Consider the following 26659-nt stretch of genomic DNA (forward strand, 5'->3'; position numbering starts at 1 on the left):
AAGGTGCAATCAGGTGGAATTGATGACTTTACAAACCAGAAATGCAAATGCAAATGAACATATATGAAAATATTGCAACATATACTCTATTTTATTTAAAACCAAACTCAATAAAGTACAAAACAATGAGGAATCAATGTACAAGTCAAAAACGGTCTGACTGACAAATTGTGACTCCACAAAGCAAAAAAAAAAAATCAAATACATAAGACACTCTCAGACTCTTTTATATTCTATAGTGCAGCTCATATACAGTAGGCCTTCATCAAAGTCATTTTTACGAGTTAATAACACGCATACGCCAAGCTCCACTTTGCCTAATCATGGGAGCATGCTCATTCACACTTTAAAGGCTTGGGAGATATTTATATACCTATTAATAATGATACAATAGGTCCAAATGCATGGGCACCCCCATTTTTTGGGGAGGCCAATGTCAAAAGAGGAAGTGTTCACCTTAAGTAGAGAACAATACATGGCAGGGAAACCCAAGTGGAAATATGAGAGAATTTGGAGTGTTTTTTTTTTTTTTGTATAAAACCTTTGTGAAAAATTTTAAAATGGTAATGTGAGTGTCTAACCAAATCAAAATAATGTACTTCAACATTTTAGTTGAAGTGTCATGATGCTGTGTTGGGTAAGTTGTAACACCAGTGAGGTGGTACATGGAACAAAACAAACACTATTATCATGGTAATATGCATTTCTTTGGAAATTTACATAACATCTATGTATTTTTAAAACAGAGATATATGTTTGTGAAATTATGTTAATGTAAACCAGTCTCTGGGATTTCATAAACAAAAACACTACGGTAAAAGCCAACAACACCACTTCACATGTTAAATAGAAAACATCTCACAGTTTTCTACAGATCCATTAATTTAAGCTCACCCCTGACTTCACAGCCTACAAAGTAAGCTTGGGAGAGGGATATGAGCATCTCCATTTAGATTCAGAGTGGCAGAGGGTCTGGTCCAATGCTATGGACATTTCTGTATGTAATCGGACCAAGTCCATACAGTTTAAAATTTGACATCGTATCTAACACCTGTCATAAAGCACAAAACTGACCTCAATGTTATGCCTTTTTGAAAATGTAAATCATAGACAGGTAACTATGCTCACTCTATGTGGTCTTATATTGTTTTGCAATAATATTGGTCAAGCATTGTAAAATAATTGTCCACTATTTCTAATCTCCCAATTCAGCGAGATCCTAAGTACCTATTACTTGGCCTTACAGACAATTATGTTATCAACGGTAATCTCAAGAGGCTATATAACATAATAACCTTTGTTATTTTACCTTTCTGGATTAATGCCGCTGCTCCCAACATAAAGTCATGGCACATTATAATCAAGGACTGTATTTTACATGAGCTTATTACATGTATGAGCCATTCATGGCCGATGTAATTTACAGTGTCTGGTATCCATATTTACAATATGTTGGACCCACAATATCTTTGACTCTTCTGCAGGGATTCCCAAAGTCGACCTAATCTATTTATGTCTGTGACTCGCTTTTCTCTGTACCAGGATGTGTGTAATTCAGGCTGTTACCCAATATACTTATTAAAGACAGATGTAGCTTCATGCCTGATTGAAAGTGTATCATACGAGTGAGTATTGACAAGGATGTTGCAATATGATACCTATCACAAGACTTGGGTCATGATACGATATTATCACAATATCACAGAATATTGCGATATTCTATCCAGTTATGATCACAATTAAACGTAGAGATGACAAATCAAGTTCATTAGAAGATATTGATCATTTAGGGGACAAATTGAGTCAAAATTATTTGCTTCAAAATATCCTATTTATTTTTTCTACAGCGCCATCTACGGGAGTGGAGGTGCAGAAGTGGCAAAATTTTCAATGTTTTTATGTAGGAACAGAAGCTGGTTAACATGCCCAGTAGTTAGGCTGCTCTGCTGAGAAGTGACAATGTCTCCAGCAGTAGAAAATACAGGTCCACAAAAATGTGAAAAATAATTATTAAAAATCAAAAATATATATATTTTTTTAAAGTGATAAAAAAAATAAAATAAAAATAAAATAAAATCATAAGTTGATCATTTAAACTGCAAAAGCTCCGCTGTCTATGATACAGTACGTGTTGTAAACATACGACCGGAGTCACCAGCGGAGTTTAGCTTGTGATGTCACAAACTCAGAAAATTTGAAACGGAGTACTTATCTCTGTCTGTAGACGTGAATTGGTTTAGTAACGTGGAATGCCATTCACGTCTATAGTTGTTAATTGTGTTTTTTGGTTGGGGTTGCTATGAAACAGTGTGACAAAGCTCTCTGCTGAATATCTAACTTGTACAATGACGTAGTGACCAACTGGTGACATGTAGGTGGCAGCAGCGCACCTTTGGATCACCTGTGATGAGCAGAGCTCAGAGGGAGAGGAAAGGAGTTTACAAGACAGAAAATGGCACTACGAGAGTTGATGCTGAAGTTCCAAGCATCGCACAGCAGCTCACAGTAGCGCACACTTGACCAGAGCATGTGTGGAACCTAAGTGGACTACTGAGAGTGTCACAATGGTGAGATAAAACGATAAAAAAAAACGGGGCAAGCGCATGTGTGGGAACTAACAGGGGGAGAGACTTGGAGGACGGACAAAATACAGTAAGAAATTCATTCAACTCTGACATAGATAGCATAATAATAATAATGTTGCCATGAAAAGCTCAGTCTCAGTGTTGTTTTTGTAGTTTTATAGAAGGAAACCAATGTTGAGGTGTCACTAAAGCAAAAGGTTTTTCCAGAAAAAGGCATTTTTCTCAGTTTTTTGTCACAAACTGGCGATTTGTGTGAAACATGCCTCTATTCAACTGCTGATTACGGAAGAACGAAAAAAGCTAGAAAGAATTTTTTTTTTTTTCTGATGAAATTAGAGACTTTAAACAGAATCAGAATCTGTTGTCAGAATTCAGATTGTCATAGTAAAAAATATTCTGTTGGTTTTTTAAAAATTAATGAAAATGCTCTAAAACAGCTGGCACTGAGTGAGTAGAAATTTTGAAAATGGCTGGCACTGAATGAGTTAAAAGCAATGATATTTGAATCAGTGATTGTATTGCGTGTTAAATGGACTGAGGTTTACACTTTTACAACCTGGTAGGACTGTGAAACAAGCACTAGTGTCTTCTCTACTGCCCATCTCTTATAATGACCATCATGAACGAATTGCAGTGAAAGGCTGCAGTCGTGTTCATGTCCTGACTTCAGCAGTAACACAGTGTGAGACAGTGTTAAAGCCTGATTGGCCGCAGGGCTGCTGCGTATCTGGGGAAGAGCATTTTAACAAGCCAGTCCAAGTGAGTCTCAGGCTTAATTGGGAATTAAAAGGAGATTAATTAAAGCACTGAGGAACATTTGCACTAATCCAGAGAGTGGAGACCCTTCACAATCCAAGAGGCTTCTACCTTTTTGTTGCTACTTAGGCATGGCTAATTTATTTGTGTAGTGCATTTCACATACAAGGCAATTATATGTGCTATACATGATGAAAAGTGTAACATTTAGAAAACATTAAAGATATATATATTTTTAAATGTACTAATGGAGTTCAGTGGACCAACCACTTTTCTCTTCCAGGTGAGAGATGACTTGATCTTTTTGCTTAAATCCTTCAAATAGCACCTTTTTAATTCAAGACACATAATAGTTGCACAACATGTTTTAGATTCAGTGAGTAGAAAAGGCGAAAAGCTTGTTGTGTTTTGCTGGAGATACGACCATTACACAAATAATAGGTCAACACAGACTCAAAATTACTTTTGTAAAGAGAAGGTAAAATAAAAACATAATTGGAGTAATAAATACATAGCTACTTCAATAATTTGTTCATCTAAACTATAGCTGAAGGAAAGAGACAGATCTCTCGCCAAAAGGCATTAGACAAAGCAAATATTTTTCATCTATCTTTGCTGAAATACACCTCGCTCATTTCGGGGAGGCACAAAGGTCATTGAAGGAAGTTGACAAAGTATTGTTAAAATGAACACTTGAGAAAGGGTTGAGTGAGAGAGAATATTTTTTGGAGGGGTTAAACAGTCGAATGTCAAATTGTGACCATTTACCGGTAGTAAATAGGATAGTTAGTAGGGGTGTGTATTGACTGGCATCTGGCGATACAATTTGTATCCCGATATCCCCATAGGTCACAATACAATACAATATATCCCAATATTAAAGCATAAGGTGATTATTGATTTTTTTTAATATATATATATATATATATATATGACTTAAAGGTTCAGTCTGCATCTCTTATAAAAGTGACTTTTTGTCATATTTGCTAAAGCTGTCACTATGTAAGGACAGCCTTATATGAAACTAGTAGTTTGTGTGAAAAAAACAGGCTCATTGAGCCCCTCCTGCTGCTCCTGCAGCCTTTGGCAGATTGCCCGAATGCAACGCAACCGAACAAAAAAAAACAATCAGAGCCAGGATTGTGTTTGATGGGCTGTCTGACAGCTGTTGCTCATAGTCCCCGCCCCTTTCTCGGAGCGAGAGCGCCGTCTTTTTTACAGTGTATGGTCTGGAGGAGTAGAAGATAGAATTGGTGACTTTTCTGCTTGAAAGGTTATTACTGCTGCTTGATTTACATGTTTGATTTGTAATTATTACACTGGAACTCTGTAGTGCGTGTGCGCGCACCAGCCTCCGTGTGGGCTGCTGTAAGTGACAGTGTTGTTGCTGCTGCTACTGAGGTGTGTGCACATAGAGAGAGAGAAGCGCTGCAGTAATATGCTTTTAACAGAGCATGTTATATTACAGTGATGTTGCTGTCGGACTAACGTTAGCTCCTCTGAGGGAGGGACTTTGGGAAGTTTGGAGGCAGGGCAAGAGAGCACTGGGGAACGAGGGAGAGAGAGTTATGGACTGTACCTTTAAGAAAGACCTAATCTGTAAATTTATGTATGAAATACATTTTTTTGGCATATTTTACACTCAAAACATTGGCTTTAACATGTCATGTGCTAACAACTTAAAATAAAAAAAGAACATAAAATCTGTCTGAGGCTTTTAAACCAACTTTGACTTTAATGCAACTTAACTGAGGTATATGCCTAGAACATGAAATGAATGCGGAAAGTTAGTACTTTCTTTTTGGTCAACATGCCCAGGTTTCAGTGCACTTCTTAGTGCAGTTTCAACACCCCAACAAGTTAGAGCAATGGAGATCCAATACTTAATGTAAATCTGGAAGCCATTGAACCCTTCCTTTGGCACCGTTCGCTCTGAAATTAAAGTGTAATGGCTGAATAAATGCAAGTAATTTGAAATCTACACCACCTGCAGTTATTATTTGCTCACTGTAGTAAGGTTTATTTGGAAATCTGTTTGACACAAAAATATTTACAGTAATTATTCTGTTGGCCATTGAGTGCTCTTTAGCTTTGGCCATGATGACAGCTCACACTTTAATAACAGAGAAAAATGATATCAAAAGGTTAAAATGGGAAAAGCTCCATCATCAATTTGTAACCAGGTTCCTGTAAAACAAGACGATACTTATATGTATTTATGTATAACATTTCTCTGCTAAATTCAATCTGAACACATAATGGAGGCACAACATTAAAAGATAGGGATTCAGCCTGTTACAGCCAGCTTTCAGTTACCTGACCACTTCATAATCAGATTAAATAACCAATAACCTGTTCTAATTTGTTGCATTTAGCAAATATGATTAAGACTATGATTGGATTGGACAAGGTGTTGTGACCCTGTTAACGACCTGATTAGATTCCATTTCATTCACACTACCGTACTGTCATCATTTCAGGATGTTTTGAGGCATCTTCAAGCAGCTTTCTATGGAGGGAAGAATGGTTCTATTCTAGCTAACTAAGATACACCTACAAGTTCCTCACCATTATAAAACTGCTTCCATATTGGACGTCACCTCATGCTGAATTTGGGATCATGTGCACATGTCAATAACGGTTCACATTCCAGTACAAAGTATAGGTTGTTCCACTGAGTGCAGTAAGAGCATTTCTTGTCTTTTTATCCTTGCTAGAAAGTATGTCTAGGAAGAGGAGAGATACCAAAAAGAAGGCAGCCGCCTAAAGCTTGTCAAACTTCAATGTCGCGGATCAGAAAAGAGGCCACATCCAGCTGTGAAGGTTGACCAGATAATAGAGAAAAAGAGAATAACTGCACATAAAAGGGTCAAGAGGTGAGCAAAGATGGATTGAGAGGAAGCTATTATTTAGAAAAAGGCAGCAGAAAGCCCTTATCAGGTTCCTGTTAATCTGGCTTCTCTGAAGATTATAATGAGTCTTTTGCTAGTCCTTTGGCTGTGAGCAGAGATTAGTACTTGAGACCCCGCAGGTAAAACCCTCATTAGCCAACTCGCAATGAAGCAATGCAGCGCTGGGTCCCAGCATGGGCAGAGGAGAAGTCTCTATCAGAGCAGGGGAGAAAACACGACAGGTAGGTGAAGGGAAAGGTTAGCACATTAATAAATGAAGTCTTCCTGCTCTGCTGGTGCACTGCAGAAAGCTGAGGTCTTTTAAAAAGGGCAACAATGCAGCAAAAAAGCTCATCTCATGTAAGGAGGTAGATTCAGTAACACCACACAGATGCTATCCAATGTTTGGCTTGCAGTTGAATGGCAAAATTAGATTGTTGTACAGTATATGCAATACAAATAAAAAGGGAAAAATGTATGACTCATATTACTTATGTTGCTACAAAATGTAAACTCTGTTAAAGATAAATGTAACTTCTCCACTGTAAACAATTGCTGTTAATTTACGGCCAATTTCCAGCAGCAATATACTGTATTAATGTAATAGTTTGCAATGCATTGTGGGCTGTTCAAACTGAAGCAAGAGTGCACATGGTTTCAACAGTATGTTAAAGTAATAAATTACAATAAACTACAATATTTTTTCAAATTAAGTAAAGTAAGTAACTAAAGTTATTGTTAAATTAATAAAGCAAGTATTACTGTACATCTGAAATCACGTTTATGTCTAAAGCTATTCAAGCACACACTTAAGCACTATAGTTCAGAGTGTGTCGCCTTTGTTTACTTCTGAGAGAAGTGCTCACTTAAGGTTATACTCATTTATGCTACTTTTTATATGAACTTCTTATCCTCATACAGGGCCCTGGGAGGACTAAATAAAGGTTCATAAATGCATTGTTAGCAGCTCTTGTCATAGTACCAGAAAAACATATGATAACCAGAAAATGTTCGGCTTTTATAAATGCCTAATGTTGTAAGATGTAATAATAATAGTATAATAGTATAATGGCAACCAAAGAGCTGACAGTATAATACTGAAATATTTATTTACAGTTTTAAGCTGGCAACTGTAGCTGCCAGTAGTTTACTGTAATTTAACAGGAAAATTTGTTACAGCGTTCTTCTAATGCCTTTAAGGAGCTTTATGTCTGAATTTAATGGGTCTGTGAAAAATAAAATGTTGATGTTCTATCGTTACAAAAGTATATAACTACAAATGGGTACAAATTAACCAATGAAACAAACGTACTTTATAACTGCAGTATATGGATATTGATATTATGCAATAATTGCAAAGTGCAATTCATGTCTACATGATTATAAAACCTTGCAAAAAAAATAATTCCCAAATAAATGTGCAGATATTTTGTTTTTGTAATACTTTAAACAGATTCCATAATATGTATACAAGACAAGTACATGTACTCTGTAGGTTAATTTGTACTACAAAGATCTTAAATATATATTTAAGGGTACAAATGGCAGAAAATGTGTTTAAATGATGTGAGGATAATGGGGTGTGAGGATTATTATGAAAAGTTGTCTCCCCAGTAAGGGGCCCCTGGATCTAAAAAGTTTAAGAACCTCAGCTTTAGAATAATGAAATGAAAAACAATGATCTGAACTCCTTAGCCTCCCAGTTTAAGGTCTAGTTTAAGGTCTATTCAGGGGTACTGGAACTATTTACAGGAAAATAAGGAAAATTTGTGGCAGTATTCAAACATTTTTATTGTGAATGTTATACCAATTCAATGATCTAAGCTGTTATTCCAACAATAAATAAATTATTTTAAATGATACTGTATTTGCTTTTTCCTGTTCCGTGTCACAGAGCATATTCCAGCAGACACAGGGCGTGAGCCCGCGTAACCCCCCCACCCCCAGTCTATCGCAGAGCTTTCATTTGAAACTTTCATTTCATTTGCTTGCATTTAATTTTTTTCCCACTTATATGTTGCAGGGTTTAATTTGTCAGGATTATTGATGATGTAACAGTGCCATGAGGTGCATCGTTTGCCTTATGAAAGTGTTCAATTTTACAGGAATAGCTTCGCTATTCATGAAACATTGTGCTTCAAATGTGTGAGGAGTAATTTAACACCCCCTCCATGTCAATAAGTGGCAGTGAATGGCACATTAAGGCTGCAATTCTTTATTTCATAATATGCCAGTGAACGTGTGCAGTAGAAACATGTAACTTATGGTTTAAATCTGTCCTGAACTGTGCAGGTTATCCTACAATTCTATTTACTGTTATCCAAAGCGACGGGCAACAAGAGCATTTAGGATTAAGAGACTTGCTCAACATCCCACAGCGATGATCCAGGTTGGATTACAAGTACGCTTCCTTAACCGTGCCCCATCACTGTCCTGAAACCATTTAAATGTAGCTTACCACCACTAAGTGTGGAGTGAAAGAATAATGCCTTAATTCTGTAAAGCACTTTGAGTGTAAACGCTATATAAAATCCAATGCATTATTATTATTATTATGTAATTATAAGATTATTATTAAATTGTACTCATGGAGTTACAGTATAGGACTTTATACCACATGTCTTGTTAAAGCACTCTACACTGATTGTTGCATAAACCTATTCACACACACATTCATACACCCATGGCCAATTATCTGCCATGCAAGGCGCTAGTCATACATTTGAAGAAATCTGTGGTTCAGTGTCTTGCTCAAGGACAAGGATAAACTGGGATTGAATCCCCAACCTTCCCATAAGAAAGCAACCAGTTCCACTAACTGTATAAAGTGTATATAATCTGGCAGGGTTTTCATAGTGTTCTCATGTTTAAACCTGATGCTTTGGAAAAAAATAATATCAATAAATCAGTAAGTGCAGTAAGCCCTGCTGACAATTCAAATAATGAATGTATAATCCTGGCAAAGGGCTTTTCTGATTGTTATTTCTGTGTTCCATATTGATTATTAAATTAAATAATTAATAATGAATAAAGTTGTCTTTTTCAGCCAGTTACTGATTCGATCAGTTCTAAATATCACATAATTTACCTTACTTGCTCTTTGCAGCAGTGTTTAAAAAAAAAATATGTATATATGTTTTAATCATGAACATGCAAATCAAATTCTAAGGCTGTGAGACATTGTTTGGTCTAAATTGGAAAATTATTATTGTGAAAAAGGCTTTCTATGGAAACAAATTTTCTGCAAGCAGACGTGGTGTGCAGTCATTGTGCGTTTATTTTTCTTTTTTTTTTAAAGGAATCAGCTTCTTGCTAAATTTAGGAAAGAGTAGATTTAGGCTGAGAGAGGATTAACTGTGAGTCTAAGCCTAGTGATATGAAGGCAGAGTAAACACTGAATGATGGCCTCGGCTCCAGCACGACCTGGAAATAAACAATTTGTACTTTTAAGTCATCTTGCATCAATCACACGCAGGGATTTCATGCCTAATGGCCAACAAAGTCATGTGAAGTTGTATCACAATTTTGTCTGTTGTTTTGAATAAAAGTCTTCTCTAAAGTATTTCTGTGAAAATGTTTCCTTTCACAATATCAAATACATGCACATACTTTAGTTTATAAAAATATAAGGATCTGCATACTTACAGATAATAAAAGTTGGGTGTTTATGCATCCCTACTATTGCTAATAAGTTTCCATGCTGTAGAACAGTAGTAAAAAGGCTTTTTTAATGATATACGTCAAATATGTTAATTTTTTGTTATAGTTTTTCAAAAAAATGACCAAAAAAAAAAAACATCTTAATTCTTTGCACTAAAAACCAGTACAATATGGAAAATGCTCAGTTTCTTTCACAGACTTTTCCCAGATAAAATACCTCATCAAGTACATCAATAACAATCATTGGAGGTGATTTCAAAACAGACTTAATAGATCGATCAATTATCATGTCATATGCTTCAGCAAAGGTAAATCAGGAATATACAACATATCCTGGATGAAATTTTATCTGGAGCCACAAAAACCCTATTAAGAAATAATTGTACTTTAATGTGGAGAAATGATATTCAAGAATCAATTTAATCCTAACAGATTATTACTTCAAGGTAAGGTTAGAAGGTGTGTTCTCCCTAAAGGACAGGCAGGGCACTTTTACATTATTATTCATGGACATTGTTTAGTGAAGTAAAATAAAGCCTGACCAAGAGATGTGTAAAAGAAGCCTCATAAAGAAAGCCTATCGAGACAAAATCTGAGGCACCCACACATTCGTTTCTATGACATACAGTAGGCCCTAACCAGAAGTAGACAAACATAAGAACAATACCGAGGCACAGGACATTACATTTCAGAGAGGCAAAGGCCTTTATTTAGAGCAGTGGTTCTAAAACCTTTTTGGCTCAAGTACCCCCTTTCTCTTATTTATGAATCCAAGTACGACCTTTGTCCGACTACAACAATTTTGCTCAAAATTCTATCAAAAAACATCTATAGATCATAATGATGGAATGAATGAGTGAAAACACACATTTTAAAGAATCTTATTTTGTAAATAAGTGCAATAATAATAAACAGTATTTAGTGCCTCCTGAATAGATTTATTTTCATAGGTTTTATCATTTTCCGTCATCTCCCTCCTGATGTGGGACCAAGACTGACTCTTGTATTTTCAGTTCATGTTCTAATCAAGATCATTTTGGTGTCATTTCGTGTATTTTGGTGTCCTTTTGTGTATTTTGCTGTAGTTTGTTCATTTTATTATTCAGTATATTTTGTCTTATTTTTGTGTGTTTTTGGTGTTGTTTGGTTGTTTCTTATGTCTTTTTATATGTTTCTCTGGATTGGATTAATCTCCGTTAGCTGGCTTCAACTAACCAAACATTCCCTGTCAAAACAGGAGATGTACTACAAACGTTGATCACCTATGATCACAACACGCTCATTGAAGCGTAAGTGTGTACAGCCTCGGTACGTGCGGGTGCACATGAAAGGGATGGAGATTGCAGCGTCTGACCAATCAATGGAGAGAACTGGCAGAGCATCTTTACAATTAATGGAGGAACAGCTTATGATCTCAAACAGATATAATGAATATACACTGTGAATGCGTAAAAGAGCAAGATTGTTTATAATATGAATCCATTAGATGATAAACGGACCTTGCTCTGCAGTTGAACTTTATTACAGCACACACGTGTTTCTATTCAAGTAGACCTCTGTCACACACACACTGGGATGAGAGGACATTGTGCATGTTCCTGCTGATAATGTCAGCTCCACCGAATGAATGAATGAATGAATTCATCAGCTGACTGTAAATCAGTCCATTAAATATAAATCTATATCTTTCCTAAAGGATGTCATTGGTAAATGGAAGGATTGCATTTGTCCATTATTAATCTCCTTTCCTAAACGCAGCTGTCATATCTGCACCAACCAGGATCATCTATCAATGGGCAGGTTGTTTTCTAAGAGATCTGATTGGTCAGTAGGCGGGGCTTTAGGACTCGCTCACATCCAAGCCAGTCAATTTGTGTATTTTGTTGTTGTTTGTTATTTTCATTATTCAGTATATTGTTCTCTTAGTTTGTGTGTTTGTGTATACATTATAAAACCCCATGCTTTAATTTGTTAAATTTCCTCTCTCTCTCTCTCTCCAGTACCCCCTGTAGTGCCTTTTCATACCCCTAGGGGTACACGTACCTCCATTTGAGAAACCCTGATTTAGAGAACCTTCCAATATGAAGCTTAGCTAAAATATCCCTATATTTACTTCATTTCACCAAGTCTAATCATTGCCAGAATTCTACCACTCATCAGTAAAGGAAAGAGAGTCAGTGGCTCTCATTTCCATCGCTCCGTGGATGCTCACCGCTGGCACTGAATGTATTGAATTTTCATCTTCAGTATCCCTGACTGATAGATGTGCAACCACATCAGGGTTTGAGCTCAAACAACACTCGTACTACTTGACCACTGTGAACCACTCAACAATGAAATAAATGTGATGATAATTATAGAGAACTGGCTGAAGGGAGATCTGCTAATGCTCTTTTTAAGCTAGCAGGTCGCTATGAGCCAAGAGTGTAATCAATGTAAACAACAGCTGGTGCACAGTCATAGACATTATTGTTAGATTAAGTGTGGACCTTTTTGCCTACCACAGGAATTCACAGCTGTTCCAATCACTGCTCTCATTTCCTTCGGCATGGTAATGCTAAACTTTGGCTCCATTAGCAATCAGCTGACTGCTCATCCAGGGGGTTATTGTCACAAAAAGACTTTTATTAATCATTCACCAAGTTGAATCAACAAGTGGACTTTAAAGGAAAAATAAATAAAGAAACCCAGAAATATATAACTCCCAGTGCCCTCATTTTGGCGAGCATAATTATTTACATTTTAGATTGGTCCAGACCCGGACCTCAGACAATCCTGACTATAGTTCCGGCACTTTCTGTATGCATGCGTCTGCATGCGCAGTAAGCTGAATGCCGGTAGTTCTGTCACTGTCGGACCCGTGTCCTTCTAGCTACGGTTTAGTGAGTTTTATTTTAGCCCTAACCCTAACACTAACCCAGGAAATACCCTACATTGTTTCTTTTTTTCAAATATGTATTTTTAAAGGTGGAAATTGCCATGTTAAATATATTAAAATGAAAAAAGTGCCCGAACAATAATCAGATTGGTTTAAGGTCCAGGTCCGGAACATAGACACTTCGTTTTAGATATATCACATGACAAGACTGTGTCGTTTTATCGTGTAAAACAATTATATAAAAATCAGAAGGTTGAAAAGTAACAATACAAAATGAATCCACTGAGAATTTAAACGGTTGGATTTACAAAATAATTTCCCAATAAAAGACAAAGATAAAATGTGGCACAGAAATTAATATTCAATTTCACCACAAAACCAAATAGCATCAAACAGCCTCCGGAACCAATTCATACATGATCACAAAGTCATTAACTTTTGAATTTGATAGACCTAATATTCTGATGAGGTAAATAACTGAACATAACACTTAAAGGAGCTAAGGGCAAGATCAAGAAAAAAGACTTAGTGACACGCCGGCCGCTAGGGTAACTGCAGCCATCAGCCAATCAGGCACAGGAGCGTTGAAGCCTGAATTGAAATGACGCATTCAGTGTCACTTGAAGTCACGTTCACAGAATGGCATGGATAATTCGGACCGTGGATTGCGGTACATAATGCATCACACAGCCTTTTCAAGGCAATAGGGAGATATGTGTGTGGGCTTATTCTTTTTGGTTTTGAATGCTTCATCACCCATTTGCATTAAAAGACTTAAAAATGTTTGTTTTTCCCACAAATCCTGCTCTATGCTCCTTTAAATAAATTGTTCATTTAAGTTATGTATTCTTCCCTAAATTATTTGCAATAAAATTGATCAAAAATAATAATAATTTTAAAAATAAAATGAACGTGTCCCCACATTTTATTTTGGGCTTCATCTTTTTGTGTCCTTTTCACAAAGACTGATTTCTGATTATTTAAAGCAAAAACATGTTTTAATATGTGTATTGTTAGCATTCTGAAGTGCTCTAGACTCAGACTTTGCAACACAATCAAGCTTTTAACATGGAACAGAGCATTGTATAATGTTTCCCATGCACTTTAAATGTGTGTGTTTGTAACCATTTCATAAGGTTAAACACAAACCTTATCCTTCATTGAAAGAAGGCAGTCAATGGCTGTTCCCATAGGGGAGGCCAGGTAACCTGTGTTAGGGTAATGTGGGTGGCAATGTATAGATTCTTATCTTGACTCTTGACAATAGCAATAATAAAAACGACAACAAAAGCTGACATTTTTAGACTAATGGTAATGTAAAGAAACACAGCTGTAGGACAGGAGATTGTAGTTTTGTGCCTGTATAATCCATTTAATACCAACCCACTGTTGACTCAAAGAGTTCCTGATGTGACTGTTTAACTTAGAAGTAAAATTAAGTTGAAGAAACATCATTCTGATATTACACAAAGGAATCTCAAACGACCCTCCTCCGTTTGGATAAAGGTAATTAATGGATATAAATGGGTTCCTGATTGCATATAATCCACTTTAGCTTTGAATAATATGTTGAAGGTTAGAGCTAAAATGACTTTAAGTATCACCATGTAGGTGTTGGATAATGCACGGAAGCATGATGGCCCAAACGTTACACTCACAGGCACAAGAAGAAGATTTAAATAGAAAATGAAAGGGTGAAGGTGGTAGTGGAAGGCAGAAGGTGGCAAATGTCATTTAAACCCTGAAATATGAAGTGGCCTTCTCAGCCCTGCATATCTAACAGAAAGTCTAACATAATAAAAGCTTAGCTCATTATTACATTAACAAATTAAACTTTTGTCTGACAGGAGACAACAAGTGAGGCTCAGCAGCCGCATCTCCAACTCCCAGACCCTCAGCACAGGCTCCACATAAGGTTTAGCTTTTTGTCCTCTATTCTATTCTCCCTGTACACCAACAGATGCATGTCCAGTCATCAGTCTGTAAAACTCCCAACGTTTGTCGATGACACGGCCCTCATTGGACTCGTCTGACTACAGGTGGGACATTCACCATCTGGTGACCCAGTGCAAACATTTCAACTCCAGAGAACTGTGGTTGTGGACTTTAGGAAGAACCCCCCCCCCATCCCCATGTGAGGACCTCCGCTTCCTGGGCTGTCTCGTGTCCCAGGATCTAAAGCAGAAGCTTCCTTATAAAAAAGAGTCAACAGATGATATTCTTCCTGAGGCAGCTGAGGAAGTTCATCAAAGATCTATCAATAATAACCCTTACTGTTCAATTTTGCCCAATTTAGCCCCTTTTGAGTTTTACCTAACTTAGTACTGTATGCTTTTATTATACAGAAAGAAAATTTAAAAATAACTGTTTTGCCAGCTCTCCCTGAAGCTCTCGGCCTCACTTTTATTGTCATCACGTTTTTTCACAGTGAAGCATCCAATATGCCTAAAACGTGTTATGATATGCGATCAGTGTGCATTTTTTGTTTCAAACATTTGGAATGTCTCACATTGTTAAATGATCAACTTAGATGTTAGTATTGGGTCCTTTCTGTGTGGAGTTTGCATCTTCACGCCCTGCTTGCATGGGTTTTCTCTGGGTACTCCGACTTCTCTCCACAATCCAAAAACATGACTGGAGTCTCTAGATTTTCCTGTAGGAGTGAATGTGAGTGGTTATCTGTCTGTGTATGTTGACCTGTGAGACTGGCGCCTTGTCTAGGGTGTGCTAGGGCCCTATCATTTGGAAATCATGGACTCAACCAATGAAAACGAAATCCACTATTTAACGCGGAAATAAACAGAAAGTGAATGAAACGCCCTCATCGTGAGGCAAAAGACGTTTATTATGAGGAAATGTTTCCGGGGACCGCTCATTAGAATCAGAATCAGAATCAGAATCAGAAATGTTTTATTTGCCATGTACAGTTTTGAGGACAGTACAAGGAATTTGACTTGGTGGTTGGTGCACAAAACAAGCAACAAAAAGAAATAAAAGAAATAAAAGAAATAAAAACAACACAACAAAGAACAACCCAGCAACAATAATAATAATAATAATAATGATAAATATAAAGGATGAGGGATAAATAAAGGATAGATAGAGAATAAAGGATAAATAGGATAAATATAAATATATATATACAGTGCAGCAGGTATCAAGCTGGTGGAGGTGGTGATCGGGTGGGGGGGGTTCAGTGGGTGACTTGGGGTGTGTTCATGTGGATGGTGGCAGAGGGAAGAGGTACACCGCCTTACCCCCCCCTCCCATCGTAGCCGCTTCAGTGGCCTCATGAAGCACTGTCTAAACTGCAGAAACACTACACAACTCATCACTCACTCAAAAATACAAAGCCTCAGTCCACCAGTTCCCGCTTAACTTTTATGTGTCTGTGAAGCTCCGATCGTTTCTCGTAAAGCGCTGCAAACAGGGTGGGAGGGGCTCTCTGTGAAAACGTGAGCAGCCTTCGTTAGAACAACACTCATCAGTGCTAGAGAAGATTGTGGACGAGACCACCAATGCCAGGGACTGGAGCATCATAAACATCATAGGCTTATGATAGCTTCTAATACTGTAAAATATTCTGCCCCCTAGTGGTGAAACAACTGATGCATCCTTGAGTCTATTTTTGTCCATTCATCGTGGTCTGGAATCATGTCATCAGGATCATTTAAATTAGGTCGATCAAAAGTTAATCATTAAAGCTGATCAGATTCCCATACCTGTCAAGTATACCGTTTTGCTGGGAAACTCCCGTATTTTACCCCTCTTTCCCGCCATCGTCCCATATTAGTATTTTCCTGTAAATATCCCGTATTTTAATGCAATAATAATGAAAAAGATGCCTTACTAAACTGAACGCCGTCACTAGCCTCGCGAGAACTGCCACGTGAAACAGCCTGAGTGACAGTTCTCGCGATATTAGTGCCGACAGCGGCAACAAACCCGGAAACAACTCAGAAAAGAGACGATGGATGAAGATGTTCTGCCAAAAAAAACAAAGAACTCGTGTAAATACATTGTAAAATGTGACAGAGCGTTTACCTTCCAAACAGCAGCAGATGTGACACAGTTACATGTTCTGTTATATTAATAACTGAGATTTTAACGTCTCCCACAGCGGAAGGAACCACGTAAGTCACCATGAAAAATCAGCCAATCACAAGCTCCACAAATATACACTGCTTTAAAAAAAGTGTTAAAGAATGTAAAGTCTGTAATAAATGTGTTTAATAAGTCATTAGTGAATACCAGAGAACCACATGAGTGAGCATGAGAAATTAAAAGAAAATATGTATATTAAATAAAATGTAAATGTCTAACTTAAAGACAAGCAACGTGAAATTAACAGTAAATATGCATTAACGTGTTGACTTGTATATAAACTGTAAGTATATTAAATAAACACGTGCTTAATATATCCATTTATGTTTTAATTTAGGCTGTTTTATAATTTAGGGCTGGGCGATATATCGAGATTTAAGATGTATCGAGTTTTCTATTATATATAATAGCTTATTTTGTATCAAAATACTAGTTTTAAGAGCCACTGCTTTTACTTCTCAGAACAGAGTCCTAACTCAGAGCTTCCCCATAACAAGCCATATTACAGATTACATATCACTCACACATGCTGTCGCATACAGGAGAAAAAACCAAAAGTGGCACATATTGTACAGCTGTTTGTTAGTCAATGAGCCTGTGTAGCATTTTGGATCCGCAAATTTAACCCAGAATTCTCTTTCTTCTCAGACTTCATTTGAAATAAAATTATCTAGATTTATATCATATATCACCATTTTGAGAAAAAATATTGAGGTATGAGTTTTGGTCCATATTGCCTAGAAGGAATGTTCACAGCATTTTAATGTTAATCAAGGTCGAGATTCTAATCACATAAATGTATTCAGTAAGTGGTTGACAAGTGGGTATTTTAGATTTCTTGTACATCTTTTTTAAAATATAAGGGATACTGGAGCTTGGTTGGGTGGGTGGGGCGGCTCGTATTGGGCGCCAGAAAATGTCCCTTATTTTCAAATCCAAAACCTGACAGGTATGGATTCCTGAGGAGAAAATGGGTGACATTAATTCTGCTATCATGCATCTGTATATATTATATTATATACTCATTATATACAATTTAATAATTAAAAAGCAGCAGTCAGAATAGTCCATGGCAAATCATCTTTTATCTGCATTTTAATTGTAGCTTACACAATATATTTTTTTACATACATTTTGGTTTTATTTTTATTTATTTTTTTAGCCATACACACAGTGATTACATAACAATAATCTGTGCAGAGCTTGTCTTAATTAAAACCAACAGAGACATCAAACAACTCACAACAAAGTCACTGCTGAGCTCCATTCAGTCCTAAATATCAGACCCCATTGTGTTCAGTCTTATATTTAGGACTGAATAGAACACAGGCTTAAATACCAATCTGAGCCATATTATTAACATCCAGGGTACTTTCCTGCTTCTAGGTAAACACTAATATTCTATGAATCACAAGTACATAATATATTGGCAACTGCGGAAGTAACAAATTACAAATATTCTCGCATGGTATGTGGTATGTACTTCTCCAAAAATGTTGAATCCACCTATGGCTGGAACAGAGGTATCTGTATATTGTATTCTGACCCCATTACTGGCTATCAAACTCATTGGTCAAAGACAACAAGCTCCACAAATCCATGGCCTGATCCTGGATAACAAAGAGAAGGTGAAGAGAGCCATAGAGTTTGAGCAGATACAAGGTGCAAAGTGGAACAAGTTGGTATCGGCTGCTGCCCTGAGGGGCATGGCAGAAAGTGGGACATAATGGTCCTTCAGCCCTTCACCAAGGATTTTCAAAAGTTCCATTGACTTCTCTGTAAAATAAGCCCACGGTGTAACAGGGAACTGGAGGAAAAGATAACTTTAAAAGTAAAGGATTGGACTGGATAAAGTACCAGAAATTCTCTGAAAGTGTGTCTGATTGTCTTCTATTTCACCTCAATCAATGATTTTAAATTAAAGTAGTCCCCACAAAAAACATTGTCAGTCCACTTGCATAAGGTCAACCACTTCATATTTTCTGTTTGAAAACATTCAGAGTTAAAAACATTTCCACACTAATGCATCAGGCATCCATTGAAGCACATAGTACTGAATGCCCACACTCAAACATCAAACAAAGAGCTTTCCAAGCATTGGCAGTTAGACAGCACACACATATTATTAAAAAATCAATGCAGTTTGCTAGATTTTTTGTTTCTGTACAACAGTAAATTATTGTTGAACTATTTCAAAAGAATACACCATGGTCAGTTTCAGTAATTTTCCTTTCAACTATGACTAAAGGACCACAACTGTGGTTATATTTAATAGTAATCTAACAAGTCTTTAACTAGAACATGTTATACAGTAAGTTCTGAAATCACTCAAAGAAGTTGACAACAGATCGTATAGTTTTAATGGGACTTAATGCAGGATTTTTGAAAATAAACATTCATTTTAAAATCTTTTAATGCTAATGGGTGATGAAGCATTCTTAACCAAAAACAATGAACCTGCATACATATCAAATGCCCTCGACAGCTTGGAGTTTGGAGGAAGACCAGCACAGTGGACCAAACTACTGTTTGGTTCTGCGGAGGCATCCACAGAGGTCTTGCAGTAAACATTTCTGAGAACAGCGAGTAAATAAATAACCATGTCACAGCATCAGCTCCACTTCTGTGAAGAGTTCACCCTAACGGCCGTCCATCACTATTCCTTGATCCTGCCTTAAGTCCCTTTATTGAGGTAAGTCATGAGAATTTCACTGAGTGTTTAATAAATCAATATAAAGTTTTTACAGTCAAAAACACTGAGCATAAATGTTCAGTCTCATGACTGACTGAATGCAAATAATAAAATCAGTTGAACCTTAATAAACAATATGTTTACTTTTACTGCTCTCCTAAGACATTTTGAATTTTGTCTGTCATGCAACTGCTATTTTTTACTTCTAGCACCTACCTTACCACTCTATACAAACCATGTACAGTATATCCCTAATGGCACTGCGCCTGATGGCAGAGGACCAGTTAATGAGAGGAACTCTCCAGGTTGAACAGTGTTTAGAACTCCTGACATAACTGTTTGGGAAAGGAAAAAAGTTTGTTAAAGAGGCCTCTGAGTTATCCAGATCTGATTTCAGCTAAGCCTCTCCGGGATGTATTGACAAAAATAAATACATAAAAATAAAATACAATCCACCAACTGCATAATTCACAAGATACAGGATTTAAAACATTGGCTCCAATATTTCTGATGCCAGAGAAAATGAAAATACAGTGGAGCGATCCGGCTCCCTGTCGCTTCTTTGGAACCCTCATTGGAAAAGCTTTTATAATGAAAATCCCATTTGACCCATATGTATCTTCAAAAAAATGTACATAGCTAGAATAGGCGTGTCTAGCCTCCTTAAAAGGACAATAAAAACATCCTTGTAATTTGTTTGAAGGTGGAGCAGGGAATTGAGGATGGAAAGGCAAGTAATAGGTATGACTAAGGTGAAGTAGGTCACCAGGAAACCAAACAAAGTGAAAATTATGTTCTTAAAGGTTAAGGAGACCTACAGTGTGCGTGTTTGAGAGAGAGAGAGAGAGAGAGAGAGAGAGAGAGAGAGAGAGAGAGAGAAGAAATAATTCTCTTTAAGTTGTAATTGTGTTTGTAGTGTTTCACAGAAGCTTGGGGCTGATTTATGATGCTTGCCAAGGCTCAGCTAACAAGGGCCATAAATCCTCCCCTCTACCCCGCTCCTGTTCGTCACCTTGGGAGAAACTACCCTAGGTTAACACGGGTTGTGTGAGTGTGTATCCATCCATGTGTAAGTGTGTTAGAAATCTATAATGGGTTAAAAAAAAAATCAAGCAACTTCAGCAAGGGGAACAAGCCATGTATGTGAACATGAGTTATAAATGATTGCTGCTGGAGTCACATCAACACAACTGCATCACAAGTTCAGAACAAAAACAATCTATGCCAGCATCGACTAATGTCGAGCTACTGTAATTTGTGAAGACAAAAAAGATCTGAAAAATGTCACCTGATCATGTAGATACTGAACAAACTAATGTTACATGAGCAGGGGTATATAATGGCATGTTCTTAAATCTTATCAACATTTACATTCCTCATTTGTTTGACCTTAGGCTACATGAAGTATACAGTATATACAAATGACTTTCTCCCTACTACAATGATGCCACTGTTATCCACAAGATATCAAAATAGTTTACCTTTAAATCATGCATAGAAAAGTCGAAAAACATTAGAGATTGGATACTTGAAGATGTTTTTTTACACTTCCTGTTGTGTACTAAACTTTCAGTAAAGTAGAATTGGATCTCTCCCAGTGGTGCACCAGCTAGCATTGCTGCCTCTCAGTGCAACACTCATGACTCTGTGCAATCAAAGTTATTGATAGCATCTCTCGGGTACGTGACCAGGGCTCAGTGAGTTTTCCTTGTGTGTTATTTTTTTTTCAAAAGAAAATCCAAGTTATAATACGTGGGACAACAGATGGAAATTATCCACTGGCTACAATCTGACATGCTTACATTCATGTATTTTTTTATTCATGTATGTCCATTAACATGCACTGTCCCAATCAAATAAATAAATAAAAATTTGGGAGTCTCAAAATTGACAATAGAAGTAGAGCCAAATACAACACTTGGGTGAATTCTGACTTGTGAGTAACTGAGATTGAGATTTTTAATGTACTAATAGCTGAATATATATTTCAGCTTCTATAGGTGTAAACTTGGTTTTATCTCCTGAATATGACCAGTTAGAGGAAAAAGCACATTAATAAACATAGACATATTGTAGATAATAAGGGATTGAAAACATGATCTACTTCAAATATTTTAGTGCAAATCGGGAAACACTTTACAGGCAATCAAACAAGTAACATATTGACAAAATCCCCAAAGGTGAAATAGCAGGAGAAATTGAAGATGTGTTAAACCTCCCAAACATGTTCTAATTCTAATACAAAGGCAGTGCAATTCTAGAGGAGATCAGCTGATTTTGGTGGATAATTGTATTTGTACTTTTCTGGACAGTGATTCGCTATTTTATAAGAATTTGTTACCTTTCTCATTAAGGAGACAATAATGGTTAAAAAACTACAAAAAATATATAAATAAACAGGAATGTCAAAGGCATACTATAACATAAGCAGGCTCACATAAGCACATGTTGGACCATATTACTGAACTACAACAGTAACGGATTAACAATTGATCTTTAAAGGAGTATAGGGCAGGATTGCAATAAATCATTTTAAGTCTTTTCTAATGAGTGATGAAGCATTCAAAACCAAAAACAATGACCCCAAACACATATCTCCCTTTTGCCTTGAACAAACTGCCAAAATATAAGAAATTAAATAAATTGGTCAATAAATATAAACTGGGATATGCAACCAACAGTGTGCTAACTACTAAAAACAAGTGTCAGGTGCTTTAAAGTTTGTATGGTGTGATAAATATTCAATGTTTCTGTCAAAGTTAGCATTATGTAAATGACAATATATACAGAAGTATCTTTCACCTTCAAAACCATTTTCACAATGACAAAAAATAGCAACAAATAATTTAAGTGAGTGGCCTGGTGACCTTTGGGAGCATTGTCAATAGTTAAGACAAAAAAAGTTTTCCAAATAATGACCTCAAGACAATCAAACTCAATTTGTCAAAGCTTTAAATTAACTGAATGAACTCACCCGTTTCTTCGTCTATGGTAAATCGTCCAAGTCCACTTCCATCACGAATGGAGTACTGGATTTGTCCATCTCTGCCTGCATCCTCATCATAGGCAGTGACTTGGAGTAGGGTTGTTCCAATTCGAGCATTCTCTTTGATTAATCCAGTCAAGGCAAATTGGGAAAAGTATGGCGCATAGAGGTTTTCATTCACATCCACCACCTCAACTTCAACAAAGGCGACTGAGAGAAGAGAAACAGGCCGTCCTTTATCTTTTGCCTTCACAGTGAGGTTGTAAAACTGCTGGGTTTCATAGTCAAGTTCCTTCATTAGTCGAATAGCACCACTGGCTTTATCTACTTCAAACCAACCATTGTAGTCATTGGCTAGCGAGTAACGCACCTGTCCTCCTAAGCTCAAATCTGGGTCCTGGGTTTCCAACCAGGCCACAACTGTACCCACTGGAAGATCTTCAAGAGCCCTGGCTTTATACACACTTGGAATAAACAATGGAGGGCAGTCATTGACATCTTCTAAAATAATCTTCAGAGTGGTCACTGAAAATTTCTGAATCCCTTTTTCAGCTTTGTCCCGGGCCTCGATCTTCAGGTGAAAAGAAGCAACTAATTCCCTGTCAAGCTGTCCAGCAACATATAGTATCCCATTGGTAGAGTTGATACCAAACTGTGTGTTACTTGATAAAAGAGAGTACACAATCTCCCCATTAAGTCCAAGGTCCTTGTCAGTGGCCTCTACCTGGATGACATCAGTACCTATGGCAGTGTTTTCCAGAAGAACAATTCTATAACCATCTTGCAAAAACAGGGGTGCATTATCATTTGCATCCTCAATATAGATGGTGAGTAAACGCCAGGCAGTTTTCTGTGGAAAACCAAGGTCATAGATGGTCAGATTGAGGAGGTAACGATCTCTTTTTTCACGGTCCATAGGTAGAAAGACTTTGATAAGACCTGTTTGCATGTCAATGGTAAAACAGTTATCAATGTTTCCATCTGAAATTGAGTACAAAACTTGACCATTGAATCCAGTATCCCCATCATAAGCATTTACTTGGAAAACACTGGACCCAACTTTAAGATCTTCCCGTACAGCAATATCTGTTGGAAATGCTTTGTCAAACTGAGGGGTTTGCCGATTAACAGAAAAGAGGTCTATGAAACCTTCCTTCAGTTTAGGTTTTGTGCTGACTTTGGACTTTTTAAGCAACTTCTCAGCTAATTTTTGAGCAACATTTGTCTCTTTACAGTTGAAATGTTTGAAAGGAGGCTTTCCATTAACAACTGATACATTAACAAACATAGGATCAGAAAAATGTTCTCCATCTGTGGCAGTTATTTTTAAACTAAAAACAGCATTCTTTGGGTTTCCTCTGGAAAGGGAATGTCGTAGAGCAAGGACTCCTGAATCTGGATTGAGGTCAAAGAACCCCAGCTCATTCCCAGAAATGATCTTATATTTCACTAGTTCTAATTCATCTATATCAATGGCAGATATAGTGGTAATCACTTCATCTACTGGAAAATCCCCAGATATCCCCCCTTGGCATGCAACCTTTTCAAACAATGGTTGGTTATCATTTACATTTTCCAAGTGGATGGTTACATTCACTTCACTCTCTCTCCTGTAAGGTGACCCCCAGTCAGATGCTCTGACTACAAACAAAAAGCTCTCAGGAGACGATTCAAAGTCTAACTCTTTAGTTGTGCTGATCATACCAGAAAACTGATTGATTTTAAATGGTAGTGGTTGAAGGCTGGAAATGCTATAGGTTATATATCCATTTTCACCTTTATCTTTATCTATTGCAGAAACCGTTACAACATTGTTTCCAACAGGTATACTTTCATTGACAAAAACCTCATAGGAGGACTGGGAAAATGTTGGTGTGTTATCATTGGCATCCTCCATAGTTACCTGGACTTTAACCCTGAGATCACTATCAATCTCCAACACCTCCAGATTAAAGACATTCTGGGAAACTTGAGTGAACCATCGAGTGGTGGAGATAACACCAGTTAATGTGTTCATTTGAAAAAAGGAGGAATCTGCAGATGGTGTCAAGATATATTCTGCATCATCAGGCTCAGGACTGATTTTAACTGCCTCTACAATCGTGCCAGGTGGTGCAATTTCATTAAGACTAACTTCATACAACTCTCTCTCAAAATGAACTTCTGCTGCCTGTGGTTTCTTGATCATAATGTGGACAATCTTGACATCAGAGTACTTCTGTGGGTTACCCTTATCCCTAGCCTGCAAAGTCAGATTGCACCCATAAGGATAGGTCTCCCAGTTTACTTCCAATGCCTTAATTGCAAACACGTCCCCCTCTGATCTTTCTACCAAAAACAGCTCTGATGGATCCCCACCCACAATGACCACGGCATCAATTTCTCCATTTAAACCTTCATCTAAGTCCTCCACAGTTACCATGGCATATACAGGGTTTTTATCCAGCCATGAGGGTGTGTGAGTGGTCACTGTCATTACTGGGGCATGTTCATTAACTCGCTCAACATGAACAAAAAGCTTTGCTGTGCTGCTGACTCCATTATTTCCATATAGTTTCATGCCGCGATCCACTGCCAGGATTTCTAAATCAAAACGGTTTTGCTCGTCAACATTCAGCTTCCCGCTGAGGGAAACCACTCCACTGGTTGGGTGAACTGCAAAGAACTCCATTTTCTCCTTAAAAAAATAGTAGAATTCTCCATTAGAGCCAATGTCTGCATCTGTGGCTGTAACTTGTGCTATGCTAGTCCTAAGAGGGGTGCTCTCTGTAATGGTGACAGAGTATGTGGTGGGGGAAAACAAGGGCCGTAGGTCATTCATATCCAAGACCTGAATGCTAACTTTGGTCCAGGTTTCAAGAAGAGCATCTCCCCTGACAGAAGCTTTCACTGTTAATACATAATTATCCTGAATCTCTCGATTTAGGATTGCTGCATTTCCACCCTTAGTCCTTATGCGCAGGAAGCAGAAATCCCCCAGAACGTATTCCTCTGCCTTGAAAAAGCCTTCTTCGTCTCCTGAGGTGATTCTATAGCGGATCTCCCATGAGCGCTGGGCCAAGTGGATTCCCATTTTAATTTTACTGTTGGCATAGGTGCGCGCAGCTGAGTTCTCATAAACCGTTGCCAGGTAGACGGGCCGAGTGAAGCCAAAATTAGATCCATCCTGAAGGGCTCCCTGTGAGTTCTGCCCATAACAGAGTGGTGGCTTTAAAATCAGCAGCAGGGCCAGGCTGAGGAAAAGGGCTCGCATGCCTGCCCACTGGCCCATATTCACATCCATTCCATCATAACTCCATCCTGTGAAAGAACAAAAGAAAAATAGAAAAAGGAAGTAAAACGTTAGCCAAGGGAACAAGGTCCACATACATAAGAGAAAAGGAGCCTCGTTTATTAAGTTTGCACTAGTAAAAGTGTTTGAAATAAGACAGCAAGTATGTTTCATGTTTTAACAATGTCTCTAATACAGCTGCCCATTTCATTCATGACATCACACATGGTAATCATCACTGTATACGTATTAGTTGGAGTTTCTCTCTGACTTCATTGATTGCATTAATGGTGTAACACCTGCTACATCGGTACCCATCGCGTTAAACTCTAAATTGACTGAGGCACACGTATTCTACTATCTTTGACAAGTCTGTTGAAATATTATTTTATACATTCAATAAACAGATACAACTGTACTTTACTGGTCTACTTTGTGGTCTCCCTTTCCCTATGCCAGTGCTATTGGCTCAGGTGTGCCCTGACGCCCACCTTTAGCAGACACACTCTGACAGTACCACAACACTCTCCTCTTGGCCTTTTCTTCACCCCTGCTGCATTTTACTCTATGGGATGCAGTGACGATGTGCTGTGACTAACTTGCTTTTCATTTGTGATTCCTCGACTGTGACCACCAAATAAATAAAAAAAAAATTCTGGCCCCCGTCACTCACAAGCACTTCTACTATAGAATTCCTTTTCCTTGTCTTTTCTCCCATGATCTAGCTGTCAGCAGGCTCGTATAGATGCTAAAATCATTAATGAAGTCCTTTGCATTGACATATATTGGTAGAATAAGGGGTATAAAAGGAAGGATATGAAGTGAATTTACCAGTG

General features: G+C 37.5%; 1 protein-coding gene across 1 annotated transcript in view; it reads right to left on the reverse strand.

Moving 5' to 3' along the window:
- The window catches only part of fat3a (FAT atypical cadherin 3a), a 228197-nt gene that overhangs the window by 93352 nt on the left and 108186 nt on the right, over positions 1 to 26659 (reverse strand). Inside the window, 1 exon segment of the mRNA XM_028463835.1 lies at positions 22541 to 25852. Coding sequence (XP_028319636.1) covers positions 22541 to 25835 — 3295 coding nt within the window. The 5' untranslated portion in view covers positions 25836 to 25852.

Source organism: Gouania willdenowi, chromosome 13 (assembly GCF_900634775.1).
Source record: "Gouania willdenowi chromosome 13, fGouWil2.1, whole genome shotgun sequence".
In the NCBI taxonomy this organism is placed as follows: Eukaryota; Metazoa; Chordata; class Actinopteri; order Blenniiformes; family Gobiesocidae; genus Gouania; species Gouania willdenowi.